Source organism: Labeo rohita, chromosome 24 (assembly GCF_022985175.1).
Source record: "Labeo rohita strain BAU-BD-2019 chromosome 24, IGBB_LRoh.1.0, whole genome shotgun sequence".
NCBI lineage: Eukaryota > Metazoa > Chordata > Actinopteri > Cypriniformes > Cyprinidae > Labeo > Labeo rohita.
The window spans coordinates 14,976,414-14,991,252 of NC_066892.1; the positions used below are offsets into that span (position 1 = coordinate 14,976,414).

General features: G+C 37.1%; 1 protein-coding gene across 6 annotated transcripts in view; it reads right to left on the reverse strand.

The window, feature by feature from the left end:
* Nucleotides 1-724: 724 nt before the first annotated feature.
* sulf1 (sulfatase 1) overlaps nucleotides 725-14,839 on the reverse strand; it is a 128,334-nt gene continuing 114,219 nt past the window's right edge. For 3 of the 6 annotated variants that reach the window (XM_051098693.1, XM_051098692.1, XM_051098691.1), the window contains 9 exons: nucleotides 12,305-12,515; nucleotides 9,822-10,077; nucleotides 9,634-9,730; nucleotides 9,455-9,549; nucleotides 9,076-9,153; nucleotides 7,400-7,572; nucleotides 7,143-7,285; nucleotides 5,951-6,074; nucleotides 725-2,544 (listed from right to left, as the gene is read on the reverse strand). In XM_051098693.1, the coding sequence (XP_050954650.1) occupies nucleotides 1,757-2,544; nucleotides 5,951-6,074; nucleotides 7,143-7,285; nucleotides 7,400-7,572; nucleotides 9,076-9,153; nucleotides 9,455-9,549; nucleotides 9,634-9,730; nucleotides 9,822-10,077; nucleotides 12,305-12,515 (1,965 nt within the window). In that variant the 3' untranslated portion in view covers nucleotides 725-1,756. Of the gene's footprint in view, nucleotides 2,545-3,158; nucleotides 3,213-3,805; nucleotides 3,840-5,950; nucleotides 6,075-7,142; nucleotides 7,286-7,399; nucleotides 7,573-9,075; nucleotides 9,154-9,454; nucleotides 9,550-9,633; nucleotides 9,731-9,821; nucleotides 10,078-12,304; nucleotides 12,516-14,839 lie in introns of all 6 variants that reach the window. The other 3 variants (XM_051098695.1, XM_051098696.1, XM_051098694.1) reach the window with 3 other exon arrangements.

Consider the following 14,839-nt stretch of genomic DNA (forward strand, 5'->3'; position numbering starts at 1 on the left):
CGTGTTTGTGATTAAAAAAAAAAAAAAAAAAAAAAAACACCTCGATATAATCAGCGTTGTCAGTGTTTGTAATAAAATCGTGTATTTCCGTAGGCCTAATGCCTAATATTAAAAACAGTAACGTCTAATATCTAAATACACCTAATATTACATTGTTTTTATGCAACGTTGCGTTTAAAGTTGAAACTCTCAACCACTCAAAATTATGGCCAAGTGACTGGATCCACTACAACAATTTAGTTACCACTCAACTTAATAGCTATATTAAAATGAATCAGTTAAACCACTACTACTGCAACTTCTTAAATTGCATTGTTGCCAAACCTGACCAGGGTTTCAATCTTTCTTTAATAAATAAAATGTTTTCCGCTGGCTTTCTGGAGTGCATTTATTTATAGAGCAAACATGAAGAAAAATGAATGGCATTGGTAGAGTCATGCCAAGACAGCCCGTTCAGTTCTTCTTGGCAGAATGCTACTAATGGCTTGACTCTTATTCAAAGCACTCAGTCCAGGACAGCCCTGGCCTAAAATAAAGAGCATGTGGAGAGAGAGAGAAAACAACTTTTTATGGCTATAAAGAATAAAACTAATCACAAGAAGTCCACATGATACAGCAAAGAAATAAAGTGCATTTTCCTCATACGGTCATACCTTTTACTCGCTGGAAGGATAACACATCCAGAATTGCATCTTCTCCACCAAAATGACACCAGATAAGAGCGTTAACTGTAAAACTGTTTACTTTGCAGTACATTATAAAAAGCTCTACAACTTTAATTTGCATCAGAGTCACATTTTTTAAAAGAAATGCAAATGCAATTGCAAACTCCAATCTATATATATAAATATTTTAAAGGTTAGAGGCAACACGGTAGGTGAAATGAATGTTTGGCAGATTTTTATTTCAAAACAGCTTCTTGGCTTTCCAGAAGCCAGAATTGTTTCAACACCACTGGTTAAAAATTAAAGTTGCAAATTTGGCCGGTCATCTCATGTTCAAAAACTTTACTTCAAACAAATTTAGACATCGCAATTCTAAAACGAAAATGGTCAGAAAACTAAAATGCCCATCTCACATTCTTCACAAATGAAACAAGCTATTACTAATTACCTTTTGTAGGTTAGTGAAAATGTTAGAGTCATCCATGATTAAAGCACTTATGGTGAATGCCCTTGTTATATTATACGGCCTGAATGTAAATGAACTATACAACATTTGCAAGAGAACCATTTCACTAAGTCAAACCATTAAACCCACAATCCAAGTGTATAAAACAGTGTTTTATAGTGTAAACAGTGAACTGAACCGAACAAGCTGAAGTAAACATTGAAGAGAACAACCACCAATAGTCGAATCCAACAACATGCCGAGTCGTTTACGTCTAAATGTGTCGAGAAACATGGAAAAAGTGCATCAAATATGTGGGGAAACAATCTGCATGTGGATAAATTGAAACTAATTGTGATGGTCTCACCATTTTAGTGTGTTTCTTACTTAAAATATATTAAAACCTTACTTTGATGGCGTTTTCCCACTTGCGATTTAAAACCAAACCCAACATTTAAGATGCATCCGATACTTTACCTCTACATTTTTATATTTATATATATATAATAATATCTTTTTTTTTACAAAATACATAACACTGATTTCTACTAAATGGAGGCACCTGTAAAAAATAAAAGAATTCATTGGATTATACAGGAGAGCAAGTCCATGCTCCGTGGGGTTAGTGTCTCTGAGTTGGCTGGCTTCACAGTGCATGGCAGCAGTCCTTTCTCAAAGGGGATGGTCCCGAGGCGCTACCCTCCGAGTCCTGAACGTCCCTGGGCTTGTGGGTAAAAGATTTGATGCTTCCATTCCACTTCTCCTGTGGGGTGTCGCTCCGGGCTGGAGGGGTTTCCCCAGCGGGCTCTGGGGGTCTGGCAGGCGGCTGTGACGAGAAGGGAAGATAACCCTGGGCCTGAAAAATGTCCTCCTCTTCTTCCAGCAGGTGGAGATCCAGAATTTTAGAGCTACGAAGCAAAAAATCATGGCGGGTCTCCAGTTCAGTGACGCCGTTGCCGCTAAACGTCATTCCGTCATTGTCCAACTCGTTTTCGAGCTGTTGAACCCAGGTGTCTCCCCTGGGAAGCGCGCTTGGTTTGGTTGGGCGGCCTTCTGGGAGTTCATTAAAACGACTCTTTTGAAGAGTCTTGGGCGTTGGAGCTCTCAAAGAAGCTTCGGTGACAGGAATCGGGGGCTGTACCTCTTGGATAAGGGATCCAGCGCCGCTGGCCTCCTCCTGGACCCCGGAGCCCAGCTCAGCCAGGGGGTCAAGCTTATCGGTTTGGTTGAGTGTCTTTAAATTTCTCAGCAGTGCAAACATACTATCTACATCCTTCCAAAAGTTCGTCCAGTCATCCAGGTCGGGACTGTAGTTGCGTCTGTGTTCGTACAGACTCTCGTTCACGCTGTACAAATCTGCCAGTCCTTGCCAGTCGATGTCCTCAGTGAAATTGGGCAGCTTAACCTTTGTGGACGTCCCAGGCTGGCTGTGTTCTGGGAAACGGGAGACATTGGAGAAATCAGCAAGGGTTGGCGATTTCGGCGCAGAATTTGCTTTGGAACGAGTCTAAAACATGCAGTTATTCCCGGCCTATTTGTGCCGGGGGTCTTGAATTAGTGCCCCACACACCACTGCGGTGTTTTTTAAGCCTTAGGATCAATAGAAAAGCTCTATTGTGAAGCAGTAAAGCAGTGTGAATGTAGATCAAGGCAGGGAACGTCCTCTGAAAGGACACCCAAAACCAATACGTCAAATAAAGAGTGCGCAGACAGAGGTTCAAACCAAAATAAAACATCCAACGACAGACTGAAAAGATGGAAAATCCTGGAACCAAGAAGTCAGCAACCCAAAAAACTAAAAATGAGGCTGAAAGGGTGGGCGAGAAGTGGAAAATGAAAAACTGCAAAAACAAAAGCATGTTAAAGGAGGGCGAGAGAATGAAATGAGCATTCCCAAAGCGGGTCAGACAGTAACTTTTGGCCTATGAGACACGGGCCGCACTGTGAACCAGAACTGCCACTCAACTCAAGGTCTATGGAGATGTGGTGTGCACTACTTGAGAGTGGAATGAGAACAGAAATGGATTCGTATGGTCTTAGAGACTCACAGGAATGAAAGGCTTGGCCTCCTCAACTTTGACCATTTTCGATGCTGCTGTTGCCTGGTAAGCAGGTAAGCCAAAAAACAGAGATGTCAAGACAGGCGTGAATGAGAAAAATCTGAGAAAATCTGAAATATTGATCTTCTGTGGACGGAGAAGTCCCCACTAAATAGCCTTGGATTGTATGTCAATTATTTGAGTTTAAATGACATCTACGCTCTTAAAAATAAAGGTCACAAAGCTATAGAAGAACGCTTTTTGTCTAAACGGTTCCATGAAGAACCTTTAACATCTGAAGAACCTTTCTGGTTCTTTGTGGTGAAAGAAAGAGCTGGTTCTTTGACTGAACCAAAATTGGTTCTTCTATGGCATCTCTGTGAAGAACCTCACAAAGCACCTTTATTATTAAGAGTGTATGAATACAAAGTGCAAAAAACAAGCAATCCATCAAGAGTTAAAATTAGAGGAATGATCCTGCAATTTTAAAACCTATGGGGTTTTATATACTAGTATTCATGTGATTTACTTGAATTGTTAGCTCAACCCAGCATGCAACCACACACTTAGCTCAATGAAACATGGCGTATTAGTGGAAACAAGCTGCCCATGCAGTTATTTCAAAAGCCAATGAGGGATTCAAAAAGTGTGGATACCTGTGTTGATCATAGCTTCCTCCATCTTTACTTCCTGATCAGGAAAATAAAAGCATTTCAAATGTTAAATTTGTGATAAGAAAGAAAATAAACAATCACATTGCAGTTCTTCATGCATAACCCCAGTTCCTGAGGATAGGTATTGTTAGATTAAAGACACAATGAAAGGATGATGATGTGAAAGACGAATGAGGAAAATCCTCAGATGACCCTGAAGAAAAAGATAGTGAGGAAATGTAGTGTTAAGTATGGAATGAGTGTTATATGATGACATTGTTAACAGTGTTGAGTGACTTAAGGTCACAAATAACATGCAGACTAATATGTATCAACATGCATGTGCTTTTGTATATTTCGTACGTGTGGCAAATCATATTTTTATTTGCCTTTCTTCATTTCTCAACCATATATGTGACCCTGGACCACAAAACCAGTAGCACAGGCATATCTGTAGCAACAGCCAAAAATACATAGTATGGGTCAAAATTATCGTTTTTTTCTTTTATGCCAAAAAATCATTCTCATATTAAGTAAAGATCATGTTCCATGCTTCTACCGTAAATATATCAAAATGTAATTTTTGATTAGTAATATGCATGGACGTGAACTTACTTTAGACAACTTTAAAGGCGATTTTCTCTATTTTTTTCTATTTTGATTTTTTTGGCACTCTCAGATTCCAGATTCAGATTCAAATAGTTGTATCTCGGCCAAATATTGTACTTAGAAACCATTCAGATGATGTATGAATGTCAATTTATAACTGGTTTTGTGGTCCAGGGTCACATATACATGTATGGATGTGTGTGTTCATCACAAAATGTTTCAGTTGTGCCCGAGATGTCATCAAACTTCTTCAAATGTTGTTATAAACCCTTTCTTTCTTCCATTTCTATAAGTTTAACAGAACGTTCGCGCTGTTCTTTTCCATATAATGGAAGTGAATCGTAACTAATGGCTGTAAACATTTATGAAAGAGAGTTTCAGTGAAAGAAAGTCAGTCATACAGATCAGGAATGACATGAGTATGAGAACATGCTGATGTTTTTTCTTTGGCCAAACATTTGCTCTAAGATGATTTTATTCCAAACCAAAACCATTGTTTTTGCCTCCAAAACACAGGCGATGAGCTCATTGATTTAGTTGTTGAAAAGCTATGGCGACTTAATATGAATCAAAATATTCAATAACAAAAGCCCTTATAACCGGTTTTTATGATGTCATTATGAGTCAGCCTCTCCTCACTGAAAACTGTTTTCAGAACAGTGAAAATCTCAATGGTCCTGGTGACAGCAAATAGCCAAAACCCAATGTTACAGAAACCTCTTCCTTCCCAGTAATAAACAGAACAAAAATCCTGATAGAAAATGTTTTTAAACCACAATTCCACTGCTAAAGAAAATTAAAAAACACTCAGAGATCAATGTGTGTGTAAGTTTATAATTTTAGATTTTCAGAATTACACAGAGCTGCTACAAACATAAAAGAAAGAATCTCTTTCACAGCAGCCATTCATCTAGGAATGGAAAAAAATGCAAAAAGATGAGATGATGTGATCGCTAGGCTGCTGGGATATTACAATCCCCTGGTGAGGGAATAAAATGGAAAATATTAATGGGGAAAAAAGGAGATGAGCAGACAGTTTAGAGAGAAACCAAACTCAGTGACCAATTCATCATCATCCACCATTAGAGATCGTGCCACATGGCATCCAATATGTGGTTCACCTCATTCATGCATCAGACCGTGTCAAAGTAAACCATGCTAGACCATATTTTACTAAATATTTGACATCGTCCTCTCAACTTGGACAATGAAGTATTGGCAAAAAAAGAGCCAGCGTGTATCAGCCTCTATTAGACCAAGCAATTTTTTCATGTACATACCCGCTGAACAAAAAATAAACCCTAAACCGGCCTAAGTTGGTCTGTTGGTTTTATAGGCACTTTAGGAGACCAGCTGGAGACCAGCAAACCAGCTAAGGCTGGTTTATTTTGTTTTTTCAGCAAAGATGCAACTGCATCTTTCAGATTTGAATGTTGAAAGCTTCTCAGAAGCAAAAATAAAGTGTGCTAGCATGTTTCATCCCTCATTTCACATAGAATGGGTGGTGTAGAGACAGAAGAGACAGGACAGGAGAGTTACCTGCATCTAAACCTTTTGGCCTCGGGTTGCACTGCTTGTGGCCTTGACAGCTTCTCATTTCCATTAGCTGTAAATGCAGTTGGCTCAGGACGTCCCTCTCCACTGTATAAACTGCATTGGTTAACTGCAAAACATAATATGCACTCATTGAGTCAGCTATTCTAAGTGCTGTAATTAAAATAATAGCATGTCCTTACAGGAAGAGTCATTTTTTTTTTAATTATGGGCTTTTAAATGAGGAAGGAAGTAGTTCTTCATCCCCATAGGAGCACTACAACACTACTGCTAAGCTACATATCAGATTTAAAGGGATAGTTCACCCAAAAATGAAAATTACACCATGATTTACTCACCCTCAAGCCATCCTAGGTGTATATGACTTCCTTTTTTCAGATCGGAGTTATTTAAAAAAAAAGTCTTGGCTCTTCCAAGCTTTATCATGGCAGTGAATGGGTGTTGAGTTTTTGAAGTCCAATAAAAAGCATCCATTCATCATGAAAAGCGCTCCACACAGTCCAAGGAGGTTAATAAAGGGCTTCTGAAGTGAATCAATGTATTTGTGTAAATAAAATATTTGTATTTAAAACTTTATAAAGTCAGCTCACGCTAACTGTTGTACACACGCTTACAAGAAAGTGGCATTTCAGCGGATGACGTAGGATGAAGGCGTAACGTAGAATATCCTAGTCTCACGAGAACCAAGTTTTGTTTACAGCAAAGGAAAACCAGTCTCCTCTTGGCTTATATCGAAATCCTCCAACATTCTTCTTTACAAATCCTTGTTTAGTACTTCTAATTTGTGACCGGTGTTTTGCTTTACTTTTTCCTTTCTGCTTCCACATTCATACTTTTTTGATTTTTCTAACAAAAACACATCGAATTTGTTCAGGAGGCCTTTATTCACCCCCTGGAGTTGTGTGGGACACTTTTTATGCTGGATGGATGTGCTTTATTGGACTCCTGAAAAATAACACCCATTCACTGCCATTATAAAGCTTGAAAAAGCCAGGACATTTTTTTTTTTTTTTAAATGCAACTCCAACTGGATTGGTCTGAAAGAAGAAAGTCATATACACCTAGGATGGCTTGAGGGCGAGTAAATCATGGGGTAATTTAAATTTTTGGGTGAACCATCTTTTTAATAGTGCATATTATCCTATTAAAATATTGAAAACGCATCACACATCCTTACCTGGTACGGGTCACTGTTTAGGTCAAAGTACTCCAAGAAACCAGTGGCAAATTCACAGAAGAGCGTGTTGTGGGTTTCATTTATAGTTCTCAGACACCAGTATGTGTTGTTGTTAGAGCTTGTGCAGGCACAGAATCCACCCACTATGGAGAAAGAGAATTTTGTCAACTTATTTACTAAATACCTAAAGAAATAATAAAAAATAAAAAAGTCAATGCGACTTAAACACTAGCAAAATTCTATGAACAATTCCTTACAGTTCCAGAAGGGGGCGGTCTGCCAGTGGTCATTATTATGCGTGAAGCAGGTGAGGCCAGGAAGACTGCAGTCATCACCCTTCCTTTGCCTCTTCCTCTCCTTCCTCTCTTTCTTCCTGCGGCGGATCTCGTTGTAGAGTTGAGTCTTGGTGTCCACTTCCTGCATGGCCTCTCTGGTGGCATAAATAAAGGAGACTTTAGAGCCAGAGCGAAAGGGAACTCCATCCCAGGTGAATTACACAACCATGAGGGGGAGGCAGACCAGCCAGCTCCACACATAGAAGGGGGTCAGAGGTCATGAGAAAGTGGAAGGATTGCTTACACACCACCTCCCCTAAAAACCACAAGTTTTTTTGTTTTATTTTCAGACCAGGGTGTTTCATACTCACAAAGTGACTTTGCGGTTGTAATGATGTGTTTACAGTTCAAAATGAGTTTTACGCTCGTTTTTATGAGCACAGATTGTGGGAACTGAAAATGAACTGATCTAACATGTACACATGCATGCATGCAACAACACACATAAAATAGGATCAAATGAGAACTGTTGGAACATTTCAACTACAAATTCACAAGTCCATACATTTTTTCACATACAACATTCTTTGAATTAAGAGACAGCATTATCAATGTGAATTGTACCACACAGTCGATGCTACATGGGTTTAGACATATAGAGCCCTATGATTTCTGTGATGTGGAAAATACGGACGGAATCGAATACAGTCAACTGCATAATGCGCAATGTCATAATTTTGGATGAGTAAATCAGAAGCAGGTCAGTTCACTTAAATCAAAACATGATATGAACTAGTGTCTGTAAATATCAGGCTGCAAAAACACTATTTAAATATGAATCCTGCAGGTTCTAAATGTCTCTGTGTGAATGAATGGCGCAGATGCACAGTTTCCTTTACTACTTGCTGTGTTTTTAGCCTCTGCCACCTCAAAATATGAGTATGTGAACACAAACATCTCTAGATTTGCTCTGAGTCACTTCATGGGCATTTTACAGTTTCTTTCGTTTCATATCATAATACAAACAGAAACTTACAGGTCTTCACAGCAACCTGTCAAAATAAAAATTCGGTTTAACTTGAAGAAATTGTGACAAATACATTACTTAATGTAATGATAGTACTTCTACTACTAATACAATTTTTAAAACATTATTTTGTAAGGAATATTTACCAGAAAAACAAATATTTTAAAGTTATAAAAAAAAACAAGAAAAAAATAATTAAAAATAAAATAAAATCAATTAATTAGGAGATGTTTTTGATTATTAAAATGTTGCTAAACCATTAAAATAAAATTCAAAAAAATTAAGAAGCTGAATCTGAGAAAAAATAAAACATTTTATCTGGCCTTAAAAATTAATTTTTTGTTAAACTTTTAATAAACCGCTTTTAAATTGTGTAAGTTTCATGATTTTGATTAACTAGGCATGCTTTTTTTTAAAAATTTATTTAACCAATAAAACGGAATCTATAAATATTTTAACAGAAAAAAATGGAATCTAAAAATATAAATGGAAAAAAATTAAACTGAATTTGCAAAAAAAATAAAATGGATTTCGTAGGGCCCTAGACATAAATCCAACACACTTCATCTACTACAGAGGACAGACAAACTGACGAGGCATGGACACACGTACACACACGAGAAGCACTCACTTAAAGGGGTGGAGATGGTCATTCCTATTCTTCAATCTTTCAGGTTTGTTTTTCTGCTCTCTCTCTTTGCTAAAGTAGCTGGTTGTAATAAGGAGAGAACGGCACTAAGTTTAATGAGTCCAGCTGGAATTTCTCAAAAGGCCTTGAACAAACTCGATTTGCTGTTCAGATTTAAAAATGACTAATTTGTTATTTAATCAGAGAAATTCAATTTTGACCCCAAACCTTTGAAATAGTGTATATAGAGTAGCATAACCAAACCAAAGAGATGAGCAGTGGAAAGATGACCAATCATGTTTCCAGTCCACTTAGATGTGCCCCAAACTGATCCAGTTTGCATGACTCAACAAAGAATTACCTAAGATAAATGTCAACTGACCTCTTCTTTCCACAGTCACACTCATCCGGTCTCCGCCTCTTCAAATGACCTCGAACCTCACGCAGTTTCTTCATTTTATCCTGGAGAAGTTCAATCTATGGGACAAGGGTACGAAATAAACATCATTCAGGTAATTTAAACAGCTGTAATCTTAGATAATACATGACAGTGGGCCTCACCTCTTGGTCCACAAAGTTCTTGTGGTCTTTCCACGCTCTGGAGGACTGGTAAATCTCTCTTTCACAGCGTACAGTGTCATTTATTAATATGAAACACCTGTGATTCCAAGATAAAACAAACAACAAATCAGCAAAACGCACTTTAATACAGTTATGTTTAGATATGACCAAAAGCTTGGAGCTCTTACTTATGTGTGACTTTAAGAGAATTGGGGTATCCCACAGCATTAGTGTCATCCGACTGCATCTCCTCCGATCCGTCGTCGGACTCCAACCCGAAGTCCGAATCAAAACCTCCCTCGGGCTCATGGTGCCGTTTGCTGACTGGACGAGGCTCAAGAGGGGTTTTGTCATCAGCCTGCAGGTCCACATCATAGATTTCACCCTCAAACTCCACTGACAGGGATCTGGCCGGTCGTGTGTGAACAAAGCGAGGTCTGTAGCCTGAAGGAAGACATCGGTGTCAGCTACACATGCTTAAATATTTATATGTCATAGTTAAATATTTATATACATACTGGTAGAGCTCATTAAATATCCTGTAATATATTTCAAACATATGCCACTTTGGCAACTCATATGCAACTCATCACCAGTAGATGGCACCAACAAATTATGACTTGGAATTCTTACAATCATGGAAGCCTTAAAGTAATTAAATTACATTTTCAGTAGTATAACAGCTAATTACATAGCAACAGTTTTATGTGTAATAGAAATATAGAGGTATAGTGAATAGTATAGTGATAAATTATACATTTTTAATGTCACATGGTACTGCATACACAGCTTTACCCCCTAAAGCATGATTACTCTTAATAAATCTGTTTATTTGAACAGTTTGTTTAAAAAAGCAGATAAAAATGGAATAATTTAACCACACAAGGCATTTTTAAATTAAAATATTTAGTTAAATGACGCTTGTCAGCAACATGCTTTTCACATCGCTTTATTAATAATAGTTGAAATTATTTAGCATAAAGTTTGCATACAATTCTGTCAGCTTAACTGAGATCTGTTGTGGAAACTTGGATGGTACACTTCAATCAAAACACAATATGGACTAGTGTCTGAATATTAGTCCACAAAAATACTATTTAAATATGAATCTTGCATGTTCTGAGTCTGTGTGAATGAATGGCGCAGACACGCAGTTTCATTTACTACACATACTGAAGCGCACATGACGCTTGCAGTGTTTTCAGCCTCTGCCGTCTCAAAATATGGGAACATGAACAGTCGTCTCTAGAACTGCTCTGAGAGTCAGTTCATCAGCATTTTACCATTTATTTTGAGAAAAACTATCATCATACTATAATAGACAAAAACTTACAGGTCTTTAAAGCAACCTGTCAAAATAAAAATTCGGTTTAACTTGAAGAAATTGTGACAAATATTTTACTTAATGTAATGATAGTACTGCGACTACTACTAATAATAGTAATAAAATTATTAAAACATTTTTAAAGAATATTTACCAGAAAATAATGATTTATATTTAAAATAATTATTTTTTATTTTAAATTATTTATTAAATAAAATAAAATAAATAAAATAACAGATCTGTTGAGGAAACTGTTGTAACTGTCAAAAAAAAAAAAATGAATTAAACTATTTGTAACTAACTTTCCCCCCCCTCTCTATTTAAAGAGTCTACAAGTGACAGTAAAGAGTTACATAATAGTTTCTACAAAATAAATGCATTTATTAAAAAATTAAATAAAATAAAGGTATGATGATTTTTGAAGGATCATGCGACATTGAAGACTGTAAGTAATGACTGCTGAAATGCCTGAAATAAATTCATTTGTTCATTTAAATTGTAATAATTTTAATACATGCTGTATTTTTTAATCCAATTTACAAATACAACCTTGGTGAGCGTAAGAGAATTCTTTCATAAACATTTAAAGGTATAGTTCACCCAAAAACGAAACTTCTGTCATTAATTACTTACCCTCATTTCAAGACCTTCATTCATCTTTGGAACACAAATTAAGATATTTTTGATGAAATCTAAAAGCTTTCTTATGCTGCATAAACAGCAAGGCAACTATCCTGTCCACATACCTTGTGAGCATACGTCAAAGGCTGACACGGAAGAAATTGTTGAACAAACTCATTATTTTTGTTTTCTTTGTGCACAAAAAGTATTCTCATAGCTTTAGAAAATTAAGGTTGAACCACTGATATCAAATGGGCTATTTTATCAATGTCCTTACTACCTTTCTGGGCCTTGAAGGTGTTGGTTGCGTTACTTAAGGTCAGAAAGCTCTCGGATTTCATCAAAAATATCTTAATTTGTGTTCTGAAGATGAACGAAGGTCTTACGGGTTTGGAACGACATGAGGGTGAGTAATTAATGACAGAATTTTCATTTTTGGGTGAACCCTTTAACTCTGAACTAAAAACACCCATATTACCTTGGTAAATAGCTTTGTATTTAGTTTTATGATAGCTAACTAGTTTGCATCTTGGGAAGATACGGTTTCAATGTTCAGTTTTAGTAGTGAAGTTTCTGATTCTTCCCAGTGACTCAAAAGTTTGTCTTTACTCCATTGATTTGACCATTCCCGCATCATTAAACCAGTAGGTGGCGACAAGTGAATGACTTTCAGTCCTAGTCTAAAAGCTCCAGTGTTTGTCTATAGTCTTGAGTGCATATACTTACGTGGATTACTGCTCTGGCCGAACTGTCTCTGTGCCCGCCGCGCTGCCTTGGCCGTTTTATAAGGCCGGTCTCCGCAGTGGCAGTCTTTCTCGCGGCTGTCGTAGCTTCGAGAGCGCAGGCTCCTCGCCCTCTTCTTGGATCCTTCTTTCAAAGACCCCTTACACTTCTGCAAACGCCACTTCCCGCTGACCTCCTCCACACAGTGCCATTTCTGTAACAAAAAGGGAAGGAATTCAGTTTGTGGGTAGACATTTTTGTCTGGCTAACCACTTATTGTGCTAGAGCCGCCTCATTTGCATAACCACAGCTGTTTTTATGAATGAAATTAATCTTCTGTCTGAACGGCGAGCTTAGCGGTCAAACATCTGCATGTGTAGAGTAATCCCATTAATTCGCAATCGCACGGCACAAGAGCCACCTCGCAATTTTTCCCATAAAAAAGCAATCAGAAGCCAATTACGACTTAATCTCCTAATTTCGCAGAGATGTTTGCTTTGCAAACTGACCACAGCTCAGACATGTGCTCACAACTATGGGAAACCATATCCAAACAATGGCCACAACCCTGTTCTGATTTCCTGAGAAGCTCTGGAGCCCCGTCACTGAGTTTATGTATCTGCGGGTGATGCTGTATCTGTTCGCAGCAAGGATGTTTGTTTGAAGGGCGGTAAACCAAAAAGGAGTTAGCCAAAGCTTGCTTGAGCACTTTCACTCATTTAGTTCTTCCAGTAGCCAAACACACTAAAACACGTTGAGCATTTCTTGTACCTCACATCCACACACGCACACAGACTGGCTCCAAATAGCCAGAAGTCAAACAGACATAAGCAAACAGTGCCACAGCCAACTATGTGAAGCCTCACTACTTGAATGACGGACTCAGACTGAGGAAGAAACAGGCATAAACTTTCACACAGCCTCAATCAAACACACTGCCCTCACTGACCCCGCTGTAGGCAGTAGGACTGTTAATGCAGTCTTTGCACGGCTTTTTCAACACATTCCTACTAGTCAACGAAAATGAAAGAGTGTATTGGAAAAACAGACACTGATACTCTACTCAAGCTAAGACTTGAGCTGGAAGTAGAAGGCCATGACTACAAGTTTTGTCTGTGTTTAACAATTAAACCATGACAGTCTTCCAAACGAGTGCATTTCACAGGAAAACGATAATGTCAATGGAAGCCCGTTTCCATCACAGAATAAGAAATAAAAAAGGTAATTGCGACTTGCGGATCTTACAATTCTGACATTCTCACAATTGTGAGTTTACATCTTGCAATTCTGACTTTTTTTCTCAGAATTGCGTGATATAAACCCAATATAGCGAGTTATAAAGTCAGAATAGTGGGATGTAAACTCACAATCCTAACTTTACTCAGAACTGCGTGTTTGTATCTCACAATTCTGACTTTTTTCTCCGAACTACGAGATGTAAACTAACACAATTGTGAGTTATAAAGTGGGGGAAAAAAAAAAAGACTGATATTTTCTCAGAATTACAAGATCATGTCTCACAACTGATGTTACAAATCGCAGTTGCGTGTTTATATCACACTATTCTGAGGAAAAAAGTCAGAATTGCATGTTTAAATCTCGCAATTCTGACTTAAATTCTCAGAATTTGATTCATATATCAATTTTGACTTTATTACTCATAATTGCGAATTTATATCTTATATTTATATCTTATAATTCTAAGAAAAAAGTTAGAATTGCAAGTACTACACAATTCTGAGGAAAAAGACAATTGTGAGATGTAAACTCCCAACTGTAAGAAAAATCTGAATTGCGAGATACAAAATCAAAATTGTGTGATAAAATCACAATTGCAAAAAATAAAGTCAAAATTGCAAGATGTAAACTTAAAATTCTGACTTTTTTTCATAGTTGCATGTTTGTATCTCGCAATTCATGATTTTTTTCTTGCAATTGCAAGTTTATGTCTTGCAATTCAGACTTTATAACTTGCAATTGTGAATTTATATCACGCAATTCTGAGAAAAAAGTAAAATGCCTGTTTATATCTCGCAATTCTGACTTCATGTCTCCGAATTGCGAGATATAAACATATAAACTTCTCAGAATTGCAAGTAAATTCGCAACTGCGAAAAAACAAAAATCAGAATTATGAGACAAAATCAAAATTGCGGGACATAAACTCAATTGCAAGAAATAAAGTCAGAATTGTGAGATATAAACTCAGAATTCTGACTTTTTTTTTTTCCAGAGTTGCATGTTTGTATCTCACAATTTAGAATTTTTTTCTTGCAATTGCAAGGTTATATCTCACAATTCTAAGAAAAAGTTATGATTGCAAGTTTGTATCATAAAATTCTGAGAAAAAAAATGTCAGAATTGCAATGTGTTAATTAACAAATCGCAAGAAAAAAGTCAGAATTCTGTGATAAAAACTCACAATTACCTTTCATAGGTAAACAGACTTCCATAGAAAACATCAATCTAAAGATTTTTTTTAATATTTTTGAAAGAAGTCTCCGATATTCACAAAAGCTTCATTTATGTGAATCAAAA